Below are 26,022 nucleotides of genomic sequence, written 5' to 3'. Positions count from 1 at the left end.
AAGCCTATGCTTTCCTAGTTTTCAGGAACTTGCTCCAAACTGCCAGTCAGACTGGGTCTGACTTTTTTGTGTAGCAGCTTTCAGTAATGTGGTGTACATAGCCCAACCCACAGAATTCCTGAATAGTCTCCTGTGTCACCTGTCCAGCTGTCTGCTGATTCTTCTCTCTCCCAGGGCAGTCTGATGTCCGATCCTGCTCTGGATCACTAGGCAGAGAGGAGTCTTGCCTCACTTGTTCTTTTATCATCGTTGTCCCAGATACTAGCTGTTCTCTGGGGCCGTCGTCTTTATTCTTTTGATTGTTTCAAATATTCTGTTGTTAGGCACATGCAATGGGGTAACTGGTGTTTCAGGCCAACTCTGCATACCTAGGAGTCAGCCTGCTGCTACACTGTTAAATAAAATGGGTTGAACAAGTAAGGTGGTTCATCTTTTTCTCTCTGGTCCTGGTCGCAGTAGTTCTAGGTATGGTTTTAACAACTGTTACTTAACAACATAATATTTAACAATCCAAGTCACCCCAGCAACTCCAAATAGGTGCTTGGGATTTTATTTTATAAGCAGATGGTATTTTGTTAATCAGAAGAGCACTGTGTACGCAAACCTGGCTCGGTTTGCTCTAGCTTTGCGTTTCCCTTGGCTTGAACAGTCATGCTAAATTGGTGTTTTTAGTTTATTCGTCATACAAAAGTAACAGTTTTGCTGTTAAAGATCTTACTGTGAGTGTCTGATGTGCTTCATAGGAAGGAAAAAAGCCAGAAAGGTTCACTCTGTGTTACCTCTGTGTGGTACTTCTCTGCATTTGGTGGAGTGGGGTTGTACGTATAAACCTGCTTGTTTTTACTTAAATGGCCTCTGAAAAGGTTAAAAGCTGATACGGTGCCTACCTACAAGGAGTGCCTGATGGCTTGTGCTGTTGAGTTGGTGTGGTTGGCCGGCTCCTGCTGCCCCGTGTTCGAAGGCTGTTAAGGCAGCTTTGTTGGCAGAGTTGAAGTGAATTGTTCCCCAGTCATTATGTGAGAGCAGTGACCCAAGGAAGTAGAGAACAGTTGCTGCCTTTTAAACAACAGGGGTTTTTTAAGCTCTTAGCAAAGTGATTTGATTTTTTTGGTTTAAAATCTTTTATTCTACTAGTAACAAGTGCCAGTTCCTGGGTGTTTCAGTGGGTGCTGTCTGTAAGCCAGCTCCTTCGCCAAGCTGCTTCATGCTCTCAAACATGTCGGTGAACACTCAGGGAGGCAGGTTTTCTCTTATGCGGTTCGTACGTTTGATTCTTAAGCTTTGGTTAGATGGTGGACATCTCTTTGCCTGAGCAGTTGGCACATGGCAGAGCTACAAATGCTCCTTGACACAAAACAGCATGCCTTTGGTGGGAAGGTTGCTCTAGAAATACCAGTGGGTACTGCTGGAAGGGTGTTTCCCTTCTGACATTAGTCTCCTGCCTGGATGATCTTGCTCTGACAACAGTATCTCCATAGCTTCCTTTTGATTCCGTGAATTCATGTAGAAGATATCCATTACGGCCTTTTTAGTTCCTCTTCCCCCCCCCCCGCCTCCAAGCTACATGGATTTTGGGGGGCAGAAGGAAGCTTCTAAGACAGATGTGGTGATTAAACTCTGATCTTTCCTTTGTAACTCCAACCTATACTAAAGTTTTCCTGGAAGGAGAAAATGGAGTCTATTTGTGCAGAGCCATCTTTGAATGTCAGATGGACTTAATCCAACTTATATTTATCCTGACTGACTTTCTTCCTGCTTCCCATGTCCTCCTTATAAATGATAAAGCGTTTTATGCAAAGTTAATTGCTGGATTCTCAACTATAAGTGGTTCCTCTGCTAAGAGCCTTAATAGCAGCAGGTGTTGAATGAATCAGAGTCTTCTGCTGTCTCTAGGGATGCTTCTTCCAGAGGTGGTAGGAGCAGCAACTCCAGGAAAGAAAGTTGTGTGGTAGCGTGTAGCCGGCTGGTTGAAAACTCTTCAGAGCCATTGTTCCAGCTCATTTCATGTGCACTTAAACACGTTTCCTGAAGTGGGGTTGAGGTTGCTCATTCTCCTCTCCCCATTTCACACCCCCGTTGGTTTCCTGAACTGCTAATGCACCTCTTCTGTCGTGAAATGACAAACTTAAAAATAGTCACAGCTATAAAAATCTTGTGGGAAGGGCTGGTTGTCTGCATCAGATTTGTAGCTCCTGTGGGGAACCAAATAAAGGTGACTGAACCAACCATCTCTGCTTTCTGAATCATATGTCTGTAATACAGCAACATAACAGAAATGTTCGAGGAGGCAGGCAGGAAACGGTAAGAGGAAGAACAAAAGTGTGTAGTGACAAATCCCAAGGTTGTGTCCTTGTCTCCAAGGAAAATTAAGCCTTCTGAAAGTTAAGGATGATTCTTCTCTTCAATGACTGCTGAATAGAAATTGTTAGTTGGCTGGATTCACTGATACCTGCATGAAGTAACTAGTCTGGTGTAATTCAGAAGGTTGTGGCCTAAAAATAACTCATTCATAATGTCTAAATGGTAGATGTTTTCAAAGAAGAGAAGACACTGTATGTTTTCTAACTGTTATCAGACAGAGCTGCTTCAACATGACACTTAGGGAAGATAGAACGGCTGCTGGCATGGGCTTGACTGTCCAAGGTTGTGTTTGGCAGCTGCCTTGCTCTTTGTGTATCTTTCACAGTGCGTGTAGTTTTCATCAAAAGCAGTCTGGGGTTGTTTTGAATGAATGTATGTTCACTCTACAGCAGTTTTTCTTTCCACATGAAAAAAAAAAGTATAATTAACAAATAGAGTGCTTTGTCTTCTTTAGACAGAAAGCACCTTTTTTTCTTTTAAAGAGTGGGTTTCTTAAAACTTAACGTGTCTGCTCTGCATGGGATACCTCTGTGTCACTATACTTCTTGGACATGGCAAGCGTGGTGTGTAATGGTAGAAATTCTCTCCCCACACTGTGATTCCATTCACTGGTGAGTCCGTAATGAATGGACTTTGTAAGGAACAGGCGAGCTGTGTTACGTTAGTCAGGAGTTGGCGTGTGTGTGGAGAAATACTGGCATCAAGCCGTTTTGGTTTCTTGATGTTTGAGGCCTGTAGCCATAGTTTGATTCACTTTTCTTTGATTTGCAAGGAGGACTTGAGAAATGGGAAAAACCAGCAGCAGTGTTACTCTTGAATAGATTTCCAGTTTGCAGGAGCTGTGGTACTTGCTGTGGAACCGGGTAAGGGCATTACCAGCACACAGGAAGAAGCACAAGGGGAAACAAGTTTTCAGAACTGCTTTAACCAGCTTGTATTCCCCTGTGCAGTGGCAAGTAAACATTTCTTGCGCGAAATTATTCTTGAAAGGGTAGCTTAATCTTATTTCTCTTTGTAGAGCAGAGAGCTTGGCCTGCAAAGTCAGTGTCAGCTGTCATGCCAGGTTTTAGAGCTTGCTTCTATGTGAAAGGGTCAGTGGTTTTAGTGTGACAGTCTTGCTTTTGAAAAGGTTCTGAAAAGGCTGACTTATTCCTGCGTTCTGATTTACACAGCTGTCTTGGGACTGAATTAACCTCTACTGCAGGTATTAAAATCCTGTGTGAGAAGAGGGTGTCTCAGCAGAAGTCTGGGTGATACAGCTGGTCTCGATGCCTCACAGCACTTCAGTGGGAGGCTGACTGCCACTGAAGACAGAGTTTATTATTTCTTTGCTCCTTTGTGCTGTGATCTAAACGTGAGATGATGTTTGACCAAGGGCTTTTGGTGATCCAGGAAGCCATCTCAGCTTGGGAAGATACATTATTCTTCATTTTTTCAGCTAAGCATCCTGTCCCTCTGCATATGTCATAGGCACCTTGCCTTTTTTAATCTGCAGCTCCTCTGTTTCTCAGAGCAGTTGTGTTTCTTGCCACAAAGGAAGCAATTTGGGATGGAGTTGTTGCTGACCCTGAAAGCCCTTTGGGACAGTTCAGGCTACAAGGCTTCACCATTTGTGTTTTTCTTATCTGGGTTTTCCCCTGTATCTTGGAAACCCTAGGGACATCTCCCCCACGCTCCTTTAATTCTCTTTGAGAGGCATTATGGTATCTGATAGATGATGATGAAGATGCTGTTCCCTTCTCATAATGAATGAGCACTTGTCCAGCACTGGATCTCCAACATGCAGCATGTTGGAATACACTGGCTCAAAGTTCTTCAAACTTTTTATTGCAGTAGCAGCATAATCTTTATGGGATTTTCAAGGTTAATCTTTTGTATCTGTACTTGATAATCCCCCACTTTGTCTAGTTTAGTCAAATCTGCTGCACAATTTTCAGTTATTTGGTTAACAGTGAAGTTATGTTTCTGCTCTTAAAGGTGTTGTACTTGCAAGTCACTTCAAGTAGAGTTACTTCTTAATGAAGCAAACAGGCTCAGCAGCACCAGGCCATCTCTTTTTTTATAGAGATCTGAAAGCTACTGATGTGTAATGAAATGAAGGTAGTTGTTCACTGTGCACTGGACTTGTTATTGATAGTGAGTAATGTCACCAGGAATTAGTGACCTCAACTTCAAACGTGGTATCTGCTGAAAAATAGATGCCACTTCTAAAAGCTGGTTAATATGGGAGGTAGGGAATCAAGCCTTGTTTCAACACCCACATTCTTCTGTGTGAATCACAGCCATGGACCCTTGCTGCTAAGACAAGATGACATGATGCATTTACGCCACCATTGACCTGCTAAAGGTGGAATGCCAGCCATTATGTTGATTTTTTAAATTTTTTTTTAAATAATCTTTGACATCAGAAATATATTTTGCTATAATGAACGATCGTGTCCTCTGAACACCATCCCCTTTCGGTACATGCAGCAGAAGTACCTACAGTACAGCCGCATGCTTCAAAAAGAAGACTAATGTTTAAATATTCAGTTCCGGGGAAAAACATAATCTGCCTAAAGAATAAAAACGTTTTTCTCCTGTCTGTGAGCACCTAAATCTCTGAATCATCTGAGGAGTGGAAAGGGATGAAAATTAAACTGCCGCTGACTTAACAGTGCCTGAATTCTGCTCTGTGACCAAGTGCCACATACGAATGTGTTGTGCTTTGCTTGGCTGCTTGATTAACTGGAATCCAAAATACAGTCCAAGAGCCACAAAAGAATCTTTCCCTTGCCCCATAGTTAAGTAAAAAGTAAAAAGAGGCCTTGCCGAAGGTTACATGAAAACATCTCACTGCTGCTTGCTCCAGAGTTCTGTTTTAGTGCTCAGCAGAGCTAGGGCATCCGCTGTCTCGGCACTGACTCCACGCAGTCATGTAGGGAGATGTATAAGCTGGGCTCTGGACATCTGCCCTAGGTGACATGGCCAGTGCGTTACTGCTATTTGTCCCAGGGAGAGGTGGGCAGGCTTGAGAGATACAACATGCTGTAGACTGAAGGTGGAAGTAGTGTTCCCTCTTCTCTGATATGAACTCCTTTAGGTAGCAGTATCCCTTTGCTACAAGACATTAAAATTTAACCAATCAGGATTGTTATACTTACAAGTATTTTTTTTTTTTAATTGCCTTAAGTTCTTCTTGCTCATGAAAAAGTTAACTGCATCTTACAGAGGTATTGCTGTACGATTTTTATTGAAGCTCTTTTCAGACTGAAGATGTCAGAGAGGATTTTTCTGTTTGGAAAGGTGATAATCTTCAGTGAAATAATGTATCACTTCATTTCCTGAAATATTTCAGATCCAGGCTTGAAACTGTTCAGGTGTATTTAAAGCGCGCCCTGGCAGGAAGCCCTGCCCCTAGCAGCTCCGGCTGAGGGAGTGAGCTCATGCCCATTCCCCGGGCAGGCATTTGAAGTGTCCAGTCTAGAAAAAAACACCGTGTTTGGGTAGAGATCTTCTGCCCTCCCTGTCACCTGTCTTGTGCTGTGAATCAGACAGATGACCCCAGGGCTGATGATGGTCAACTTGCTTCATACTGTTGGGTTTGACCTACCGTTGCCTCCGCGTAGCCAGCCTTGGACGTGACTGTTGTGGCAGTCCCTCTCAGGTGAGCATTGCTGCATCTGCCTCTGCCTTGTTTAAACACTGATGCTTTCCGTGGCTCTAGGAGATCCTAGGGAAAAAAAAGGTGAACACAAAGAGCATATACTTCTATCTGAGGAAAAAAAGATGTTTGAACAGCAACAGCCCGTGTCAGTCTAGATACAGCTTCTGAAGTCCATCTAATACTGGCCCTTGAAATCTGCCATCCTTTTGTCTGGCTCCATTGAGGTGCCCCATGTGCAATTTTATCTCACTATCCACTTGTGCAACTGCAGTAAGATGAGGCCAAACACGTAATTTCTGTGTTTCTGAGAGGACTAGTGCACACCTATCCATCAGACAGCTGGAGCTCTGCCTCAGACCTTGCTTAATCATGCTAAGGTTTGTGAATGCTCAGAACCTGTTTAAGAATGATCCTTGTGCTGCGCTTCTTTACAACGTTGTTTGACCAGTTTGTTGACATTCCTGTCAGGGAGGTGAGAAAGTTTTTGGTTATATCCTTTCAGCACTGGATTGAGAAAAAAGTACTGTAGCATTCCCTGATGTTAGTTATGGATGTTGGTTCCTGTGAAACTCTGACATTGCCAAACGGCCTTGTTTTATTTCTTTGTTTGCAACCACGCTCTCCGTGAAAGAAAAGACAATAGATGCACTAGATGTGTCAGGAAATTCCACTGTTATACTGATGACAGCCTAGTTCTATCTTTAGCCTTGTATTCTGGTACTGCAAGGTCCAGCCCTCCCTGTATGAGGATACATATGACCTGGAGGAAGAGCTTTCCTAGCAAAACATTTGTTGTTTCCACTCTGGTGCTATGTCAGCTGATTGACTCAAAGGCCTTACAAGTCTTGCCTTTCTGAGCGAAGGAAGAAAGTTGCCAAAAGTTAAATGTACATAACATGCTGGTCATCGTATGGAAACTGTACATGTGCATGCTTTGCAAGTGTAAGGTAACGTATCCCTTTGTGAAAGTGGGTACTTTCACTTTGTGAAAGTGGGTACTGCATAAAGTACTGCAGTTACTGCGGGGCAGTGAACGTGCTGTAAATCTACACCCTGGTTTCTCATGCCCCTTTCGGGTATGACTACAGCGCTGTCGGAGTGGATATTCGCAGTGTAGTACGTTGTGTCTCACTGTGTTAAGAGCTGTCTGGTATAACCTTTCTGAACATCCAGTCTTCCTTCCTCCAGCATTAGTAATGTCTTCCACTGCTTTGAACGTGCCAGTATCGGAAATCTGTAAGGCAGCTTTTGCAATATTTAGAGCACAAGGTTCCTCTCTTTTCCCAGGGTGCAAATACTCTTCCAAGTGACCAATGCCTCAGGAACCTGGAAGCTTACTGGAATTTTTACTGCAGGTGCTTGCAGGAACATCTGACCTGAGGGCAAGTAAAACCTGTTCCCTTTTACCATGCATACAACTCCATGGCCTCCTCCCTCATACATTACAGATCATCTGTGGTGTCTAATCCTCGTTCTTTTCGCTTCCCAGGACAGTGTAAGTGATCCCCTGAAATCGCTTTGAGCTCTGTGAAGGTAGGCAAGGAGCCAGTGGCAAAAGCAGAGGAGTTTGTCTACTGGAGTCTAGAAGTTAATCAGATTTTTAACCCATAGGTCTGATGGGAGCTATGACTTTCACAAATCTTTGATTTCTTGGGACTTAGGATCTCCTGTTAAAGTAACTCTTCCCAACTTCACAGATTGGTTTGAGAAGTTTTCTTGATTTACTTATTTATTAGAATGTGTAATTGAGGTCATTTGGGGGGTTCAGTCCTCTCCTTAACGCTGGGATCTCCTATTTCTTGTGTGTCTCAAACATATTTTTCAAGCTGTCATTGAATCCTCTGCAGTTTTTATTTTCTTTTATCCTCAGAGTTTAAACCAGCTCTCTTCCCTGGCCATGCAAGTATCTCCATCGTTCTCTTCAAAGTTTGATGTCTTGCTGTCCTTTTGCGCTTCCAACTTGCCCTTATCTGAATGCGTAAACCCAACTACTGTTTTCACAATCCTGGGTAAGACTGAACAAATTGTACTCTCTTGAGCTGTGGCCAGTATCAAATGCTTTATGAGAAGATGCCTGGTACCCTGAAGACTTATTTTTCCTTTACTGAAGTATAAACCCTCCTAATCCAGGCATGTATTTTCCAAGCAGATTAATGTTCTCCCAGGATACATGCCATACCCAGTCTTTTTGGTTTGGTAGTCTCTTGGACTTACTTGTATCACGTGTCAGCGAGCAAAAGCTAGCCAGCAGTGTTTGTCTCTTACTCCAAAACTGTCTCTTTCCATTCCCTTGCAGATAATGTTGATTGTTTTGATCATTTTGGCATCCTTCTGCAAGCTTAAATACACCTTCCTTGCTTGTCTGCCCTTCTGCTGCTTGGGTGAGGTTCTGGATGTCATTCTTCAAGCTTCTGCCTTCATCCATAGGACCTCAGCTAAGCTTTCCTCCTTCCTCCCCACCATCCTGTCTGCTCTCATTGCCTCTTTTGCATATGCTGTCCACTCTTGATTCTGCGTTATTCCTTAGTGTCCGTACTTAACTAAAAATGTGTTAATTCTACATACAGAGGCATTAAAGCTTTATGCAGTCCTCCTGAGTTGTTCTGCACTCTCCTTGTATGTGCCTTTGGACTATAAGTTCAAGGCGGGGACGCTGTTTGCCTGCTGTTCTTTGCCTAGCAAGCTGTGTACGCTCACTGTGCTTGTGCGTTAAGTGATCCTTCAAGTGCGTGAAGAGCCTCGTGCCAGCGGTTGCCAGTGTGCTGTACTGTGCTTGCAGGGAGGCTTGAGCCTCCAAGTACAGACCCAGGAGTTCTCAAAACCCCAGGTAAATCAGATCCAGAGACCTTCTTAGCCCTTTTTTAGATATGTATATCTAGATACAGTAGTAGAAGAGGGAGGGAATGTAACGTGTAGAGGAGCAGCAGAACGGCACAGAGAGTGTGCACTGCCTTTTAAGCACTTAAAACCAAGCGATGAATGTGGCTGGGAGCCATTGATTGCTTTCTGTAGTGTCCTTGCCTAATCCTAGCTTATTTATACCATGTAAAACTTGATTGGTGGGGTTTGGGTGTGATTAAAATGGCAGTCTGAGAGGAGAGAACCTTGCCATGACATCAACTTTCCACTGAGTTATTTAAAAAGCTAGATTTATTGTTTTGCTATTTTTTTTTTAATCCTGTGATGGGTCATCATTTAAAAACTAGTAAATATTTCTCATTGTGAGAACAAACTTCCTTTTATAGTATCCACATGCTGCTGTTTTTACTGAATCCAGCATTGAGCTATTTCCTATTTCGAATTGTTCACTCACACTCAGCAGCTCCTGTGTGTTCATGTGCGCGCTCTCTCTTTCTTTCTCTCTCAGCTTTTTTAGCCTTGTTCATCTATTATTGTGACTTTAGCGAGACGACGCCAGCATTCAGCATTTAATGGGCTGTGAGCAGGAACGATCAGCTACTTCCTCTGCCTGTGAGACCATGATGTCACCAGCTACTCTGGGTTGCTTTACCATCCACTGCTGCTGTTGCTTTGGTGTATGTGGAAAGAATGTAAACAGCACTTTCCAGATGTTCTCAGGGCAGCTGGAGAGCCATAAATGGACTGTTTGGTTCAGGAATATTACTAATCTATTTAGGAGATGGCAGTGAGTAGTGTCATAAAAGCATAGCTCCAATACCTATCCTGTGCAGCATGATCTGTCAAGTGTTTGCAGTGGGTTGTTGGAACAGTTAAGCGATTACATAGCGTGTTTGGGACTTGAGCTGGGTAGGTGAGCTATCTTTATACCCATTCTCCTCCCCTCTTACCCTTCCTTCCTCCAGCTTCAGCTTCTGTACGAAACAGAGCATCACTGTCCTTCTGATTTCATGGAAGGCAAATGCTGTTTTGTTTACCCAGAGTGCCTCCAAGTTATAAGTGATCTCTACAGATGAAGAGTGAAGAAAATAAGAATGATCTAGTTTTTAAACTCTCAGTATAGTTTTTAGTATAGCAGGAACTACTGAATAAACATGGGTGTGTTTCATCTTGGTGCAGTATAGAATAGGAATTTGGAAGCCAGTGTCTCTCATACCTCTCCAGGGCTGGAAAAAACATCAAAATCTCACCCACATGTGGTATATCCAAAAAAAAAAAAAAGCCTATTTGGGGGAAAACCAGTCACTTCCTTCTTTAGGGTGTGTGTGTTTTTAATGCATTAATTAATTTTTATTGGGTGTTGGAAAAACTGATGTCAGAGCTGCATTGCGGCTGGTTGTGCAGGAACACAAGGTTGTAGGAAATAATACAGCTAACTTCATAAGGGCAGTGAAAGTTTAACCATGGAGGGTTTAAAATAGCAAAGCTGAGCCATATGGATATTAAAAGATATGACTGAATCAAAACAACAGTCTAATATTAAACTAGATTTTGCTGGGGGAGTAGCAAACTTCTTGGGATAATTTCTGCTGTGTATCCAGTGTCCAAGGGGAGGTTTCTTGTCTTAACACCTTGATTTCTGACTTTGGCATTGTCGTTTTCTGGTTATTGCAGGATGCAAACTACAAGGGGCAATATATGTTGTGTCCCACTGGGGTGTTTTTGCCAAGCCTCTTTATTCAGGGCTCTGTAAGAGTATCCTTTTCCTTTTACGGTGGTCTATAAATTTGTTCAGCATGACTTCTTCCCTGGCATCTCTCACAGTTCGGATTGCATAGATCATGACAGTGAGGCGGAGAGAAATGCTTTGGAAATTGGAGCCAAGAAGGAGTGCAGTTACGTAATTGTACAAAAGAAAAATGATTTTTTGTTTTGCTTTGTTTTTCCTTCTCATATCCTTCTGCAAACTGAAAAAATGTTGGAAAGCTGGATGGAAAAACTTCAGTATCCTTCATCCCTGTGGGGACACGAAATGTATTGAAATGTTCCACCTGTTTTATGGCTGTTGCTTTTCCTCTTTCAGGTTTGACATCTACAGGAAGGTGCCAAAAGACCTTACGCAGCCAACCTACACAGGGGCTATTAGTAAGTAACACTTCTTTTTGATGTCCTTGTATACCCCTGGTCTAAAATTAGTGATCATTTGGCTTCTCTGTCTCCAGGGAACTTTTTAAAAGGGATCCTAAACACTGGAAAGGGTATCCTTTGTTGCTGAGACAGCTCATTTTGCCCAATCTGTCAGGTGGTACTAAACGGCAGAGTCGTTTGCATGGATTCAGAATCTCAAGAACAAAAAGTAGTAGGGATGTATCCTCAGGAAAGGGAGCTCCTAAACCTAGCGCTGAATCACCCACTCTGCTAGCTACTGAAGTAACTAGAGAGCTTTTTGCTAGTGTCATCCTGTGAACAGAAGCTGCGAATCTGCTCCGAACACTGAGGATGCCCACAGATGTTTTTTACCTCTCTGATAGGCATCCCCTCAGTCAGCATGGAAAAGCAGCTGCTGACAGTTGCATTCACAGTTAGTAAGCCCAGGTATTTGCTCTCTGAAGAGACTTAGGGAACCAAATTGCTGAAAACTGAATCCAGGCTCTGGATCAGTAAGGAGCAGTGTGGGTGGCGATATGCAGTGCCCAGCGGTGAAGATGGTTTGGGAAACCTGTTTCTCTCACAATGTACCAAGGGGATTCATCTGATGTTGTAGGTGGGAGTAATGAGCAGAGATCTTATTTTGTTATTATTTGTCATGCTTTTAAAGAAGAAGAATTGCCTGGTCAGAAACCAGCGATAACAATCCACTCTCACTCCTGTGTATCAATACATAGGCTTCGGCTGATACAGATCTCTCGCCTTGGGCCCCTTTTCCTTCCTTCCTCCTCCTGAGGGAGGTTGTAGGCTGAGTAATGCAATTTCACACAATTATATGCGGTGAATGCACTGTGCGGAGTGGTAAACATTGATCAGGTTGATCCTGCCAGGCCTGTAATTAGCTGCCTAATGCAGCTTTCCTGTTCCATTGAACAGTGACTTCCTTTGATCATGTAGCTGTGCTCCATTCATCCATTCTTGTAGATGGGTCAGTAGCCTTGTATGTCATTGCTGACGTGAGTGATGTCATATCCCTTGGTGACAGCAGGCATCAACTAGAACTGAATCAGTAGTAGTGAATCAGTGGACACGAAGGAAAGCCCTTTGAGCGCTAAAGAAACTCCTCCCTCCTTACTGTGAAGACTGGAACAGGTTGCCCAGAGTGGTGTGGAGTCTCCATCCTTGGAGATACTCAAAACAACTCGACCTGGCCTTGAGCAACCTGCTTTAGCTGACCCTGCTTGAGCAGGGGAGTTGGGTGGGATGATCTCCAGACATCCCTGCCAGCCTCAACTATGCTGTGCTTCTGTGAAGATAGCACATTATTTACTTTCAGAGAGTCCTTGTCCTCTGTGTTCTCCTGACCGCTATTACTTGTATGTTGACTCCCTTTCAGGTTTGCTGAAACTGTGAACAAAGGGCTTGAATAAAACTGTTTGCTAATTTAGAGGCATATGAGATTTAGTGTTTTGAAAGAACACTTTGAACTTGTTAGTGATCCTGCCTTCTCTTCTGTTTTGGAAACCAAGAGTTCCCACACTATAACTGGGCTCCCTTTGAAAATTTGTCTTGTTAATGAATCACCTGCAAAACAGTATGTTTTAGAAACAAAAAAAACCATCAAAGGCCATCCAGTGTTGGGCTTTCTGATCTCCAGTAAACAGCTTGAGTGATAAGTCTGTTGTGGGAAGGCTTGAAGGCTGTGACTCTTAAAATTATTAGCTGACTTATTTCTTATATTGTTATTTGCAGCTTCTCAGGCTTTGATTTTCTTCTCTAACTGGTTCTCCTTCTTTTTGTCAGAGTGTTTTTAGGCAGGCTGATAGAAGCTTTTGAACCACACAGGCAGCCAGCAAACTGTGGTGGATGTGAGGATCTTGTGTGCAGCTTTCCTAATGGCTTTCTGTCTGACCAACCCTGCGACTTGTAATTTGAAAGCCAGTAATCTTGAGTGTTGTAGGAGGCCATGAACGAGACCAGCCTGTTGCCATGCCAGTTTGAAGCCTGGGAAGGCTGTGTGATTTCATGATAAATGCTTTAGGGAAGTCAGCTTATAACAACATTGGGGACTTGAGATTAGGGGAAGTTTCTGCCTCTCAAAAAATCTTCTGGGGTCCAGTAAATATGTGAAACGACTATGGCTGAAATTGCATTTTGACTTTAAGTCCTTCAAGTTTGACCGACAGAGCAGATATTAAAAAAATGGTGGTAGCCAACTATTAGTTTAGGTCGTTCCCACATGATTTCTGCCAAAACTCTAGTTTGGTATCACTTCTGGTGCTGAAGGCTTTCTGGAATAGGAGTGGATTTACTGCAGGATTCCTACAGTTGCTTTTGAATTGTAATAAGGCCTTTTTTTGAAAAGTTTGAGGTTTATTAGGGAAGAAGGTGTAGATCAGATTACAGAAGCAAACACATAGAAAATACCAGCTCTGCTTCTGACCCCCAGGGCTAAAGTGGCCAGCTCTTCCAGGAAAGAAGCAGCTCAGGAAGAGTAAGTGTTAGGGCATTTTGGTGGAGAAGAGCAGGTGATCTCGAATGCAAGCAAGTTCAGAAGCCAACTGAAGTGTTACTGAGGCTTTATAATTTCAAAAGTCGCGGTGAACGCGGCATACACAATATTTCAGATTTGCGTAGCAACCCTTCCGGCTGGGTAAGGAACCAAGAACAGTCCATTGCATTTTCCTGGAGTGAGGTTTGTATAGAACTACATACCCACCGCTGTGGACTTCTCTGAAAAGTTGCTCATTCCTTTCTGTCAGTAAAAATCGCTGCTTTCAGGCAGCATTGGGTTCCCTGTGCCACTCAGCCGCTCATGCCATTGTTGTCCCTCTTCCGCCAGATGGTTGTGCCAGTCTTTGCAGGCCTTCCCACCCCTGCGTCGCATGTCTGTGATGCCAGCACATGGCCATTCTAACAGACCTGACTAACGTGGTGACAACTTGGCCATGTTTGGGTATGTAGACAGCAGCAGCATGTGCCCTGGCTGGCTGACAGTTGGCCTCTGGCTGGACAGAAGCAGTCTGACTTCTTGAGAGAGGGGCCTGCAACTCGGACAGCTGCTGTAGCAGTCCTGCTATGTAGCCGTCAGCGTGGATGCATAGTTTGCACGCACGTGTTGTATGCACACATGGTTAATGTTATCCAGAAATACTCTATGCTGTTTGGAGGCTGGAGTTTTAAATACACATCAGGAAATATCAAAGTTATGATTCACATGGCATCTGTAACAAAACCCATTCCTTGCACTTCATAGCAGTTTGCTCCATTAAATAATAAATGCTATTAATTTTATGCCTTAATATAGACATGGATCCACGTTCTCAGTCTGTGTGGTGTGTTAAACACTTCACGTTTCTTTCATTTCTTGTGGGGTGGGGAGGAAGAGCCAGGAATGTGCGTAGATGGGGTATGTATCAGAAGGGGTATGTACGAAAAGGTTAGGTTGTCAAAGCTAGCGTAGGAAATAAAATTCATCAGAATTTCCCATCCTTGGAATTAGGGATTAGCCAACAGCAGTGTGCCTAACACCAGCAACCTTTGATATATTGATTGCTTGGCCATAGTTGAGTTTGAAGCAACCTGTCTTAGATGGTCTGTCGAGCTCTGTGGGAACACGCAGTGCTCTTGCAGTTAAGCTAAGCTTTATGCATGAATTGTTTTATTCTGTCTGATCCTAGCCTTTAATCTACTTTTCCAAATGTAATGCAGTTGTCAAATGTGGGTGGCAGGAACTGCACATTTGCATGGGAGCAAGTAAAGACCTTCACTATGAAATAAGTAGCTGAAGCACTGCGTGTGTAAATTTGCGTGCTGGGATCTTCGTATATGCCTGCAGCTCCCTGCTAAGGAGAGGAGCTCATGTTCTGCATCTGAAGAAACATTGGCCCTAGAGGCAGTTTAATGTATAAGACTTTCACATAAGCCAGAGACACCCCCCTGCCCTTAAAGTGTGTGTGTGCGAGAAGAGTTTAACACATGAGCAGCCTAGGTCAGTGCAAATATACATGTAGCCTGGTGTCCTCTTGCCTGGAGCGGCTGGCAGCAGATGCCTGAGAAAGAGCATGAGGACAGTTTAAACACTTTGCCAGGCTTTGGTCATTTGGGAGTTCTGAACTTCCTGAGCTAAAGGTCGTTCCTTTGTGTTTAGCAGCCCTCAATGGATTTCTTCTTCAGGGCATGTATAATTCCTTTTTGAAATCTTATAGGCTTTCTTTTTTTTAAAGCATCCTCAACATCCATGGTCAAGAATTTCCAAAATTTCGTTAGGTGTTGCGTAAAGGAAAATACCTTGTTTTTAACCTCCCCCTTCCCTCCTGTTCCCCTGCTGGAAGAAACAGTGAGTGGTTGTTCCCCATTCATCTCCTTCAGGCTGCTCACGATTTTACACACCCCTCTCACGTCCATCCTCAGTAGTCATTTTACTGACTGTGCAGTTTGAAGACTGGCAAAAACATTGAGGAGCCTTGAAAGTCAGTCCTTGCCAAATGTGTTAGGGAATTCTTGCAGGATTTTTTAGGTACATGTTAGTGAAATTTTCCTGTACTGCATTTGGTCAAGTATTGTCACAAACTTTTGCTGCAAGAGCTGAACTGGAAGATGGACTTGAGGGAGCAAACACTCTGTATACTGGGGGAGGAGAAGATATTTTGATTATGTAAATGGCAGAGAAAATAGTTTAAAAAATGGAAGAGAGAGAAAGCTCTGGGTGAGAATTTACAGTTAGTAGTACCAGACTTGCACTGAAGTGCTGGAGAGCGGGGTGGGCTCTATCCAATGCTGCAGAAAGCCTTTACAGGATGATAACAAGCAGAGAAGAATATGGGAAGCAATTAAAGAAGGAAGGTTTGTCTCTATGTCGAACATTCTTCCCTGCATACTGCCAAAGAGCAGAGATCTTATGTCTCAGCTGTTCCGTGATTAATACTAAGAAACACTGGACCAACTAGTCTTGTGCCTAGGTTACTTCTGTGTGCTTTTACATAGGTGTCTGTGTTCTCAGAATAATTTGCTGCTGTGCCTGAAGTAGACCTTCCTCCTCCCCTGTGCTGCATGGTGCACCGTGCCAATGGCGTAGCTGGCTTACAGCGGCGATGGTGTTCTGTGTCTTGACATCCCAGACTTGGAAGGAGCTGTGTTACCATCTGAGGTTTCTCTTTAGAAATGAATATCCCCTCTTGCTTCCCATTTTTCTACTGGTCTTTGGTTTTTCCCTTTTCTCTTTCTTCATCCTAGCTAATGGATTTTTTGGCATAATTCCTTGCACTTTCCAGAGGGTCAGTAAATTAATCCACCCTTGAAATGACTGTGAGGAAGGGAAGCAACACATTTTCTTTCCTCAGAACTATAAATTGACTACTCTGAAGAACGAGGCACAAGGCTTTAGGTCACTTGAGGGTCTATCCCAGTATTTGCCTTAAGTCCCTCCTCTTTCCTTCCCTTGCCTCTTGCATTCTCTACCAAGGGAGTTTGGACAGTCACAGTTGTACGATAAAATCTCCAGCCAGTTGTTGCTTGAGCTTCCCAAAGGAATGGGTATTCAGGCTGTATAGGTCCTGTGGAATAAAGTTGAGGAACAGGGTTTTTCTTATGTATTTCTCAATCTTAATTAGTGGCTGTGGTAAAAGAGTGCTTGGTCATTGCGACTCTGCTGGGATTGAGGGTTGAGCCAGATTGTACTCCTGTTGTCACAGCCCTGGGATAGCATGCTATTTCCTGGTTTACTCTTTCGTATAGTGATTCATGGTGAACTTGGGTATTTAATACAAATACACATTGTCCTGTCTCCTTGAGTTGGCACATCCTTGTCTACTCCAGTCAGCCCTGTTCAATAGGGTTTACAGCTGTCCTTCCTTCCAGCCCCTCCTGTGCAGGTCAGTGACTCTGTCACTGCCACATGAATGTCATTGTACAATGTTTTGAATATTTTCCTGATGAAGAGTAACCAGTAATATGCCAGTTACTGTGGGTAACTCTAGGTTGGTGTTCTTAGAAAACCCATGGGACTTGTTGTCCAGGTACTTTGCAGTTCCTTCGCTGGTAAATTTCCCTCTCTGAAGAGTTGATATATTGGCAAATGGAGAATTAGAGAGGTACCAGGCACTGGCTAGACTAGTCCATTATTGCCATGATCCTGCATACCAGCTCTATCTAGTGGGTAGTGCAGAGTGTGAGGTGACGTACACATAGCCTTAGAACTTGATGGAAAACCTAAATGTCTCCTAATCCACATCACTGTGTAGCTGACTGTATGCTTTTGAAGCAAGGACGTGCTGATTCTTTTTCCTTTCTGAGGTTTTAGTAGTAAGAAAATTACATTTGGAGCAAGGAGTCCAAAGAAGTCATATTGTCAAGCAGCTTTGTCATGAAGGAGGGAGATCCAGCAGACCACTGTTGTGTGCTAGAGATGGAAATTGTAAGGGAAAAGGTGGCCCAAGAATTAAGATACCCTGCAGGATGTTGGGTATTGTCACACCACTGAAGTCACTGCTCTGATGGTCTTATCTGTGTTGTCTCAAGTGTGTCTGGGTGGCATATCCTGGGGGGGAAATATATGCCTGTGTGAAAACAGTTTTTGACTGTGTTAGAGATATGAAACTAACCTTTTCCTCTTCTTGCCTCTTTTCCAGTCTCTGTCTGTTGCTGTCTCTTCATACTGTTTCTCTTCCTGTCTGAGCTCACCGGATTCATAGCCACTGAAATGTAAGTAAAATAATGTTTTCCTTTGTTTGAATGTATGTGTGTATATGATTCTTTACAGCTTTACTCTGTTATCTTGAAGAAACGTGCCTGTAATTTCATTAGGTCCGTTAGTTTTCTCATGGGTTTTGGATTCCTTTTGGCTGACTCCAAATTCTCAGTCACTTCTTCAGCTTTTTAATTAACTAAAGTACGCTAGGCAAACTTGGTTCTAAAATAGTAGTGATAGAGAAAACTGTTCCAGACCTGCTTGATCCTATATTAGCTGCATACGGGATTTCTAAGTTGAGCACAGTGGATATTTTTCATGAGACCCCAGATCACATCAAAAGTTTCTGACCCGTTTCAGTTCTCTAGTGACCATGTGTAAACTAGCGTGAATGCTAAGATGATCAGTGCCAGCCCATTGCAGTTTCCCTCTTCCTCCTTAGGCCGTTTCTCCTCTCCTCCTGAGTGGGCAGTTTCCTCTGTACTTGTTTGATTTGAAGTGATTCTGGGAAGCTGGTGTATTTTGCATCATTAGTCTAGTATGTTTAAATGTGTGGTGCCTACTGGTTGAATCCACGTGGTCCATGCTCTGAGACTGTGGGGTGCCATTGCAGATATGCTGGCATCTCTGACATTTTCTTTTTCCCTTTGATTCCCTGGGGATAAAATGGGTATCATATTCTGCCACTCTTCATAGGATGGTTTTGGAGATGCTTCTTGGAAAACTGAATTACATAAAATATGAATGATTATTAGTTTAATATTAAGAATACATTTTTTTTAATGTCAGTGCTGAATCTGTGATGCATGCAGATACCTTTAGTCATGCATGAGTTTGATCTTCTTTCCTTTTGCTTGTTGAGTCTCACTTGGAAACTTAGTTGACAGGTTTTGTGCCTGAAGACAAGTTGTTCTGTGTAACTTCTTTGGGACCTTGCTTTGAGGAAAATGGAAATAATTTCTGCTTTAAAAAATTACTCATAGAACAAGTATTTTAGTTAATCAGATCATTCCCCCTCCCCCCCCCATTCTCATGCTCCTCCTGCCTTGAAGTAAACTGTTCTTAGTAACTGTTAGCACAGGTACCCCTGTCTTGGGTTCTAGGAAACATTCTCCATCATCTTGCTGATGTGGCAGTGAGCTCACTAGACTATGAGACACAGTTCCTGGATAGTTAGGAAGGGTGGAACTTCTGGCAGACTTATGTGATGGTCCGGATAGCAACAGATGTCACTGCTGAACAAAAAAGGTCCGAAACGCGTAGGGCTCGTGTGCCATACTTGGATTGACGGTGCGTTACGTGCCCGCTGATAACCAGGCGCCTTTTTCATTGATTTTCTGCGCTTCTGACTGGGGTCAGGAATCTAATTTGTAGAATAATTTTAACCTTGAGTAATGTTTAACCTTAAGACAGTAGCGTAATCTAGCTCTAGCTGATTTTTACGCCCATTGCATGTTTACTTCAGAGATGGTATCTTGGGTTTCTTACTCACTCGCCGTTTCTTTGAACTCAGTTCCGTGCATTTGCTTGTAAAATAGTAGGGTCACCTAATCAACCCACTTCTCTCAAGAGATGAATTTTCTTGGTTTTCTTGTTCTAAAAAATAGAGAAAAGCTGGACAAATTGCTTCAAGTAAAACAGTATTTTTTTCTTGCTTTCCTCTTCGATCTTATTCTCTCATCTGGTTTTCTTTTTTCTTTTAGTTAATGCTTTACCAGAGGAATTAGTAATATTTACCTAATTTTGATCCGGTTATTTGAGTGCACGTGCCTTTATGTAGCAGTAGCTTCCTGACTCGCAATTTCCTTTTAAACAGCAAAATTGTATGATTCTCTGAGGCCTCTTCATGCTTTTTTCTTAACAAGATGATGCATTTTCCACAAAGATATTAGAGATGCTGTACATTCCAGCATGCTCATCTGGTAAGTTTCTCATCAACATCTCGGAGAGCTGGTTAACAGCCTTTCCCAGCAGGAACTGCGTGGGGAGGAGGTGTTTGTAAGCAATAGAGCAGTAAAATTTTAGAGAGGATGTCATGGAAGAGACTGAGACAAATGAATGCAGGAAACTGATTTGTCATGGACCATCCAACACAATAGCTTGCCGAGTATGAAAACCTCCTGATGAGTTACAGGTCATCAAAATCTCTCTTGCTGGGAACAGGTCACCCACAGCACTTGTGAATAGGCTTCCCCTGTAACAGTGGAAATACTTCAAAAAGTCACATAACAAAGTGCTCCCCAGTTCAGCAACTTCTAAAACGGAAGTAAACTCTTCTTTTTCCATTTCTTACTCATTGCTTTCTCTTATGGGAAACCCAGTACCTTAGGGGTGTTTAAAGATGTTGCTAATCTCTTGTATTTCCCTTTCGAGTGTGTGTTGCTGGCAGCGTGTTGCGAGGCAGTACAGTCTCGTCGTTCAGAATAGGCACAGAAGTGTGGATCTCTATGTAGTCTGGAACAAATTGTGTGAAAACTCTGTGCCACCATTTAGACCGGGTGGTAGCAAATAACAGGGGAGAGATTACCTTGCAAAGATATTTCAGCTTTGTTTGCCCATTAATCAAATACTTCTGAAGATACGGAAGATTCCTTATGTGCAAACTGTTCAATTCCCATCACATTTTATTGCAAGCTTCAAGTTTATTTTGTATTAAGAGTCTCCTACAACAGGTATCTCTCCCAGCTTGATCTCTCCTGGTGTCAGCCAGAATCTGAATGAACAACTAGTGTGCACTTCCATGGGGTGAGCTTTCCTGCTTTGCCAGTGCCAGCCGTGCTATGAGACTGCATCAGTCTCTTTCCTCATGTGTTAATATCTCCCTTAAAGCAGTCATGCACTTGACAAAGCTGGATTGTATGGGGATAGCTGCACATTTTTGATGGCAAGGTGAAATCGAGAGCACTTGGCCTGATGCCTTACATCAGAGACGTACCAGGTTCACTGATGCGGACTCATGCTTACCTCACAGCCCTATTATGCCGGGTAATTGTGCGTGGTGTGTGTGCACTGACAGCCTGCTTGAGGGCAAGTCAGCAACCTCAGCAGCAGTGGTACCCGCGGGATTAACTGTCTAACTCTCGGCACTGGGAGGTTTCTTTGGTATCTGCATCTGAAGTGAGAGGTTGGTGTGGTTTGTTGAACTCATGCTGTAACATGAGAAAATAAGGTCTGCTCTGCACCACGCTAACCCCTGATACTTGCTAGCTTCTACCTGCTGTTGGGCTTTCTTCTCCATTCATATGGCTGAAGCAACTCAAATTCCTGGTATTACTAGAAATCTCTGTTTGGTCACTCTTGCCCAACTTCAAAGCTGTTTTTCCTTGACCAGCCCATTGTCTTGGCGTTTATAGTCTCAACTGCTAAAGACTTGTCTGGGTGGCAGACAGCCAAGAAATTACACCCTCATCTCGAGGATCACAGTCATAACACTAAAACCAAACAGATTACCTATATGGGGAAGACAGCATGCATCACGGTGGCTATGTCATAACTCGTGTGGGCATTTCTAATGAGCACTGAGATTGCGTCTGTGCGCGGGAGCTGACTTCAGTTAGGAAGCCGAACTAAGACACCGTGCGTGTTACAGCGAACGTGCAGGAAGTTCATATAGCACAGGTAACGCTTTATAAATGCACATCCTATTTTGCTGCTGACTTGCTTCCTGCGTAGATGAGCCCTGAGTAGGGTAGAAAACTCCAGTTTCTCATCTTCTAGATTTACTGTGTGACCTAACAGGCAGTCTTCTGAGCAGCCATGAAGGAAATCAAAGTTTGGTTCTTAGGTGGGGCTACATCCTTTTCAAGAAAGGCACAGTGAAGGGTTGGTGAGGGAAGAGGATTTTCTTTCTTTGCTCAGCCACAACCCATCATTGCAGTTAAGAGGAGGGTGAGTTTGACTCTGGAAATCAAGGATCTTATCTTGATTGTTTTTCTCCCCCCTCTCCCCACCCCATCCAGACTGTGAGTGACTGAAGACTTTGTCCAAAACATGAACCTAGATTAACATCCTCAATTCCCTAAAAGACAGATAAAGAAAATTAAGGTCCATGCTCCACCTTTGAACCTCTGTAAAATTTACAGTATTCCCATAGTTGTCCCACTGAGCAAATGACTCAAATGGCTGAAGAAATGTAGCTAAAGTGTTAAATGTGTCTGGCATTTCCTGGGCAGGATCAGTAGTAGGTTGAGAGCTGAGAGTAGGTTGAGGGCTAGAAATTGCTTGGCATACCTTTAACGGCCTTCCTCATTCATCTTGCTGTTATGTTGCAAATCAAGAATGTAGAAACCACCTATCTCTTTTCTAATTAGCTCAGATCAGTGCTAGAAGTTAATAGCTGGCAAGATGATAATCCTGCAGTTTTATCACCGTAATTAGGTCATGAATTGTGTTCTGTAGGATCAATAAGAGTTAGTTCTGAGTATTCCATCATTAAGGAGGAAAGGTGTAATTAACTAATCTAGTCTGCCTTGCATTGGCAGCCAGGAGAAGGGGTAGGAGGGTATGAATGTGATACCTGTGTTATGAACGTAGGTGCTCAACAATAATTCGTCTGCCACAGCGCAGTAGAAAGCAGCAGACCATTCCTGGCAGTGTTTTTTTTCTCTTTTTTTTTTTTTTGATGAAGTAACTGGCACTGAACAGGCTGAAGTGACAAGTTTGTCAATTGGAAGGCTGTGCCCTCCTGCAAGACAGTTATTTAAGCAGAATACTTGTAACAAAAATACTGCGTTTGCATAGAAGCATAAATCGTCAGCAATGTCCAAATAATTTGTTCATTTAAAGTGACCGAAGAAGCTGTGGATGCCCCATCCCTGGAAGTGTCCAAGGCCAGGCTGGATGAGGCTTGGAGCAACCTGGTCTACGGAAGGTGTCCCTGCCCATGGCAGGGGGGTTGGAACTAGATGATCTTTAAGGTTTTTTCCAACCCAAACCATTCTATGATTCACTGGGGGCACTTGCTTGCTTTAATGTTTTATGAAAAATTACTGTCAGTCTGTAAATATCACACAGCCGAGCTCCTGTGCCGGGGCCACATCAAGTGCGGCACAACTGGACTGTTCGTGCAGGCTGTCAGGGACCCCGAGTATGGGAGGAAGCAAAATGCAAGGAGCTTCTGAGACCAACATTGCTTGTTCACACTGCATTTATTTGCATGCCCAAGACCAATCCTGCAGCGAAGCAGGATTGTTGTCACATGTGCCTGTAGAGGTTTTTTTGTCCCGTAGCTCTGCAAGGTATGAAAAATGTGTCTGGTGGCTCTTGGCCCATGAAAATCTCTCCTAACAACCTGCAGGCTCAAGCTGCACCTACTGGCAGCAGCACAGTGTGATCCTGGTGCAGCAAGAGTTCCTTCTGCTGGAAACCGTAACCTGGAAGCGTAGGCCATCTGCAGCAGGAGCACAGTGCCACAATTCGTATGTTCTGATACGAAGCTGGAGATGCAACTCCGACTCCACCAGCTCATCCAGTTGAGGCACATGAAATGCTGGAGCAAACTAGACCAGCACAGGGAATGCAGCCTGGTAGTCAGAGGGGAATGGGAGTCGTAATCCTGCTCTTGCCAAGGACTGACCTTGAGACAGACACTTTTCTGTAGAAGGATGTAATACTTAGCTGCCTACCTCTCAGGGGTGCTAAGAAGCTTAATTAACGTTTGCGTAGTAACTTGGAGATTACCTAATAAAAGGTGTTATATATTTGTGAAGCGTTGTTGTGCCGTTTGTCCTAATGTACATGTGTGGGTTAGCAGGAAGCGGAAGGTCATGTCATGATGTCACTTGCAATTTCTGACTCAAATCTACATTGACGTCTTTCCAACCCTTCTCCTTCTTCCTGCCTTCTGGAGAACTGTAATTCCTTCCTTTGTAGGACAGTGTGTTTTCTGTGCTTCACTGCTGAGCCAAGACCTAATCTGGGACAAAGACCTTCTCAATGAAGAACTGATTGAGATTCAGGGCACAGAAGGAAGATTACGAATGGCAGAGCAATAGACGTGCACAATTTATTACATAGTAGAGAATTTGCTAACCTGCTTGTTGTTTCTTTGCACAAATCGAGAAGAAGATGGATTGTTTGTCCAGTGTTGGGTCTTCTCTGGTCTGGCACAACCGAAGAGACAGTAGTGCAGGAATCCGAGCTTCGGATGATCGTGTTTCTGGAAGATGCCTAATTAAAACTGAAATGGCAAGCAGAGCCAAGAAAGATCACCTGAGAAAGTCTTTTGAGAAGCTTTGGGCTCCCTCAAGAAAGAATAACTGTTTTCCCTCTTAGGCTTTAAGGTCCTAGAGACCAGGGAGTACATCCTAGGAGTTGGAGGGCAAGGTAAAATGCAGCTTGCTGGAGTAAGTGGTTGTATTTTGTGTAAGGCTGCTGACTTAGGAGGAGGGTGCCTGGTTGTTTGCTGTGAAAGAGGGAGGGGGAAGAAAAAGGCTAAAACTTGAAGCAGAGACTAGGACAAGGAGGACAGAGGACAAGGAAGATGTGTTTAGAGGGCACCCAGGCAGTGTGTGAAGCTCTGAAAGGTCCATGCAGTGTGTATCCTCTTGTATTCAAAGGGCCTCTGTTGAAGTGCGGGAGCATCTAATGTTAGTGGCCAGGCCTGCTGGGTGGAAGTTCTTACCAGGAGAGTTTTGTTTCTGGAGAAACAAAGCTGGTGTGTCATAATTCTGAGTCCTGAAGCGTGGGGAATGGATCTGGCTTTCTTTGGATAAAATCTTAAAAGAAATGCTGAGCCCCCTTGCTCCTGTTTCGCCCTTTGTTCTCCCTCGCGTGCCATTTGCATGATCTGCTCTTGTAGCCAGAGAGTCCCTCCAACTTTTTCTGTGTAATGCTGCAAGTTTGTAAGCAACCGGGAAAAGCAACTGGGAGGCCGAGCAACACCACTCAGGAATGTGAAGTATTTCGAAGTGGCTCGTTCTAGAAGTGAGGCAGATTCTTTCTGTGTGGATCACAGCTCCTGCTGTGTGGAGAAACTTTCCTCCCTTTCCTTGAAGCAGTAGTGGGAGGCCGCGCCAGAGGAGAGGTCCACCTCTCGTGTCCTGTTGTCCTCACTGTACTTTCATAGCTCTGCACCTCACCTCTGCTTTATTGTGCCACTTTTATTCAAATGGGCCATAACAGCAACTAGTAAGCTGCCAACTCCTACATACTTAAGGTCTGAGGAGGAGGTAGGTGCCATCTTTGAAGTCACAATTCAACCCTATGTGCTGCCTGTCTAAACAGCCCGACCTCAGGTTTTATTTCCCTTGTCCCAGGCCCAGTGTTAAGCACTGTTACTCCTGGGACACTTTATGTTCCAGGAGGAACAGCTATAAATTAGAGCCAACTCTTTTTCTTCTACTGGAGACGTTATCCCTTCAGGGGGAGTTGCTAGAGGTGGTAAATAGAGCTTTTCCCAACATCCCAGGATTGTCTAATAAAATAATAGGAAGACTGTATGCAGTTTGGCTTCTTGGCCCTGGGAGGAGGGATAGCAGGGGAGGCGTGAGCGCCAGTTCTCTGCCAGCTCCATCCAGACTTAGCTGGTGGTGGTTCACAGAGGGATCCTGGAAGGGGTAGCCTTGACCCTGGAAGTTTGCTTTGCCTCTGAGGTTTCCAGAATGTAATTTGGGAGTTAAATTTCCAGTTTGTTGAAAATGATCTTGTTTCTTCTTGAGGTTTGCCCCAGCCTTCACGCTGACAAGCATACCAGTTCTTTGTGGTGTGTTGTCATTGTGCCCTTGGGTCCCCATAGTGAGAGGGAACCTCAGTAGCAGAGTAGGTCAGCACAGAGGGTGCACTTTGGAGCCCCTGTTAAGAAACCTTGTTGTGTTTTTAGCTTGAGCCCTCTGCAAGAGCTGATGCTGTCAGGAGAAGGCAGCGGCTGGAGTAGCAGGCAGGGTACTCCATGAAAGGTGGCACCACAGGTCCAAGGGAGGGGAAGGAAGGACAGACAGACTGTCACGAGCTGTCAGATGTTTGAGGAGTGATAGATAGGGTTATGAAATTGGGATCATGACTAGGAGAGGGGCAGGGGGCTACTAGGTAAAGAGGAGGAGGAGGAAGTGGCTGTGAGCATTGCCCAAGGGACAGGTTGGGAACCGTTGGTCCAGTGACCGGGGAACAGGACAGGAAACCAGTTTCCTTTATCTGCGACTAATGGGCTGTGTGACGTGGACAAACTGGCCTACTTCTCTTTGCCTCAGTGATCCAGTCTCAGCTGAGTGACCTCACTGCTTCTCTTCCTATGTAAGAGCTTCCGTAGGCTCCCTGTGCACAGTTTATCCTTTGACTTCTACCAGCAACCACTTCTCACTGAAAGGCTTGTGTGCCTTTGCTT

At 43.9% G+C, this 26,022-nt stretch overlaps 1 protein-coding gene across 1 annotated transcript in view; it reads left to right on the top strand.

Annotated features, from left to right (window-relative positions):
- Nucleotides 1–10,949: 10,949 nt before the first annotated feature.
- Nucleotides 10,950–26,022, top strand: part of ERGIC1 (endoplasmic reticulum-golgi intermediate compartment (ERGIC) 1) — a gene marked incomplete at its 5' end in the record, with an annotated part of 35,244 nt that continues 20,171 nt past the window's right edge. The window contains 2 exons of the mRNA XM_010146776.1: nt 10,950–11,011; nt 17,644–17,716. Coding sequence (XP_010145078.1) covers nt 10,950–11,011; nt 17,644–17,716 — 135 coding nt within the window. The remainder of the gene's footprint in view (nt 11,012–17,643; nt 17,717–26,022) is intronic.

This window comes from Eurypyga helias, unplaced genomic scaffold (genome assembly GCF_000690775.1).
Source record: "Eurypyga helias isolate BGI_N326 unplaced genomic scaffold, ASM69077v1 scaffold17962, whole genome shotgun sequence".
NCBI classification, from domain to species: Eukaryota; Metazoa; Chordata; class Aves; order Eurypygiformes; family Eurypygidae; genus Eurypyga; species Eurypyga helias.
Note: the sequence above shows the minus strand (reverse complement) of the source record. Positions and strands in the feature narration are given on the sequence as shown.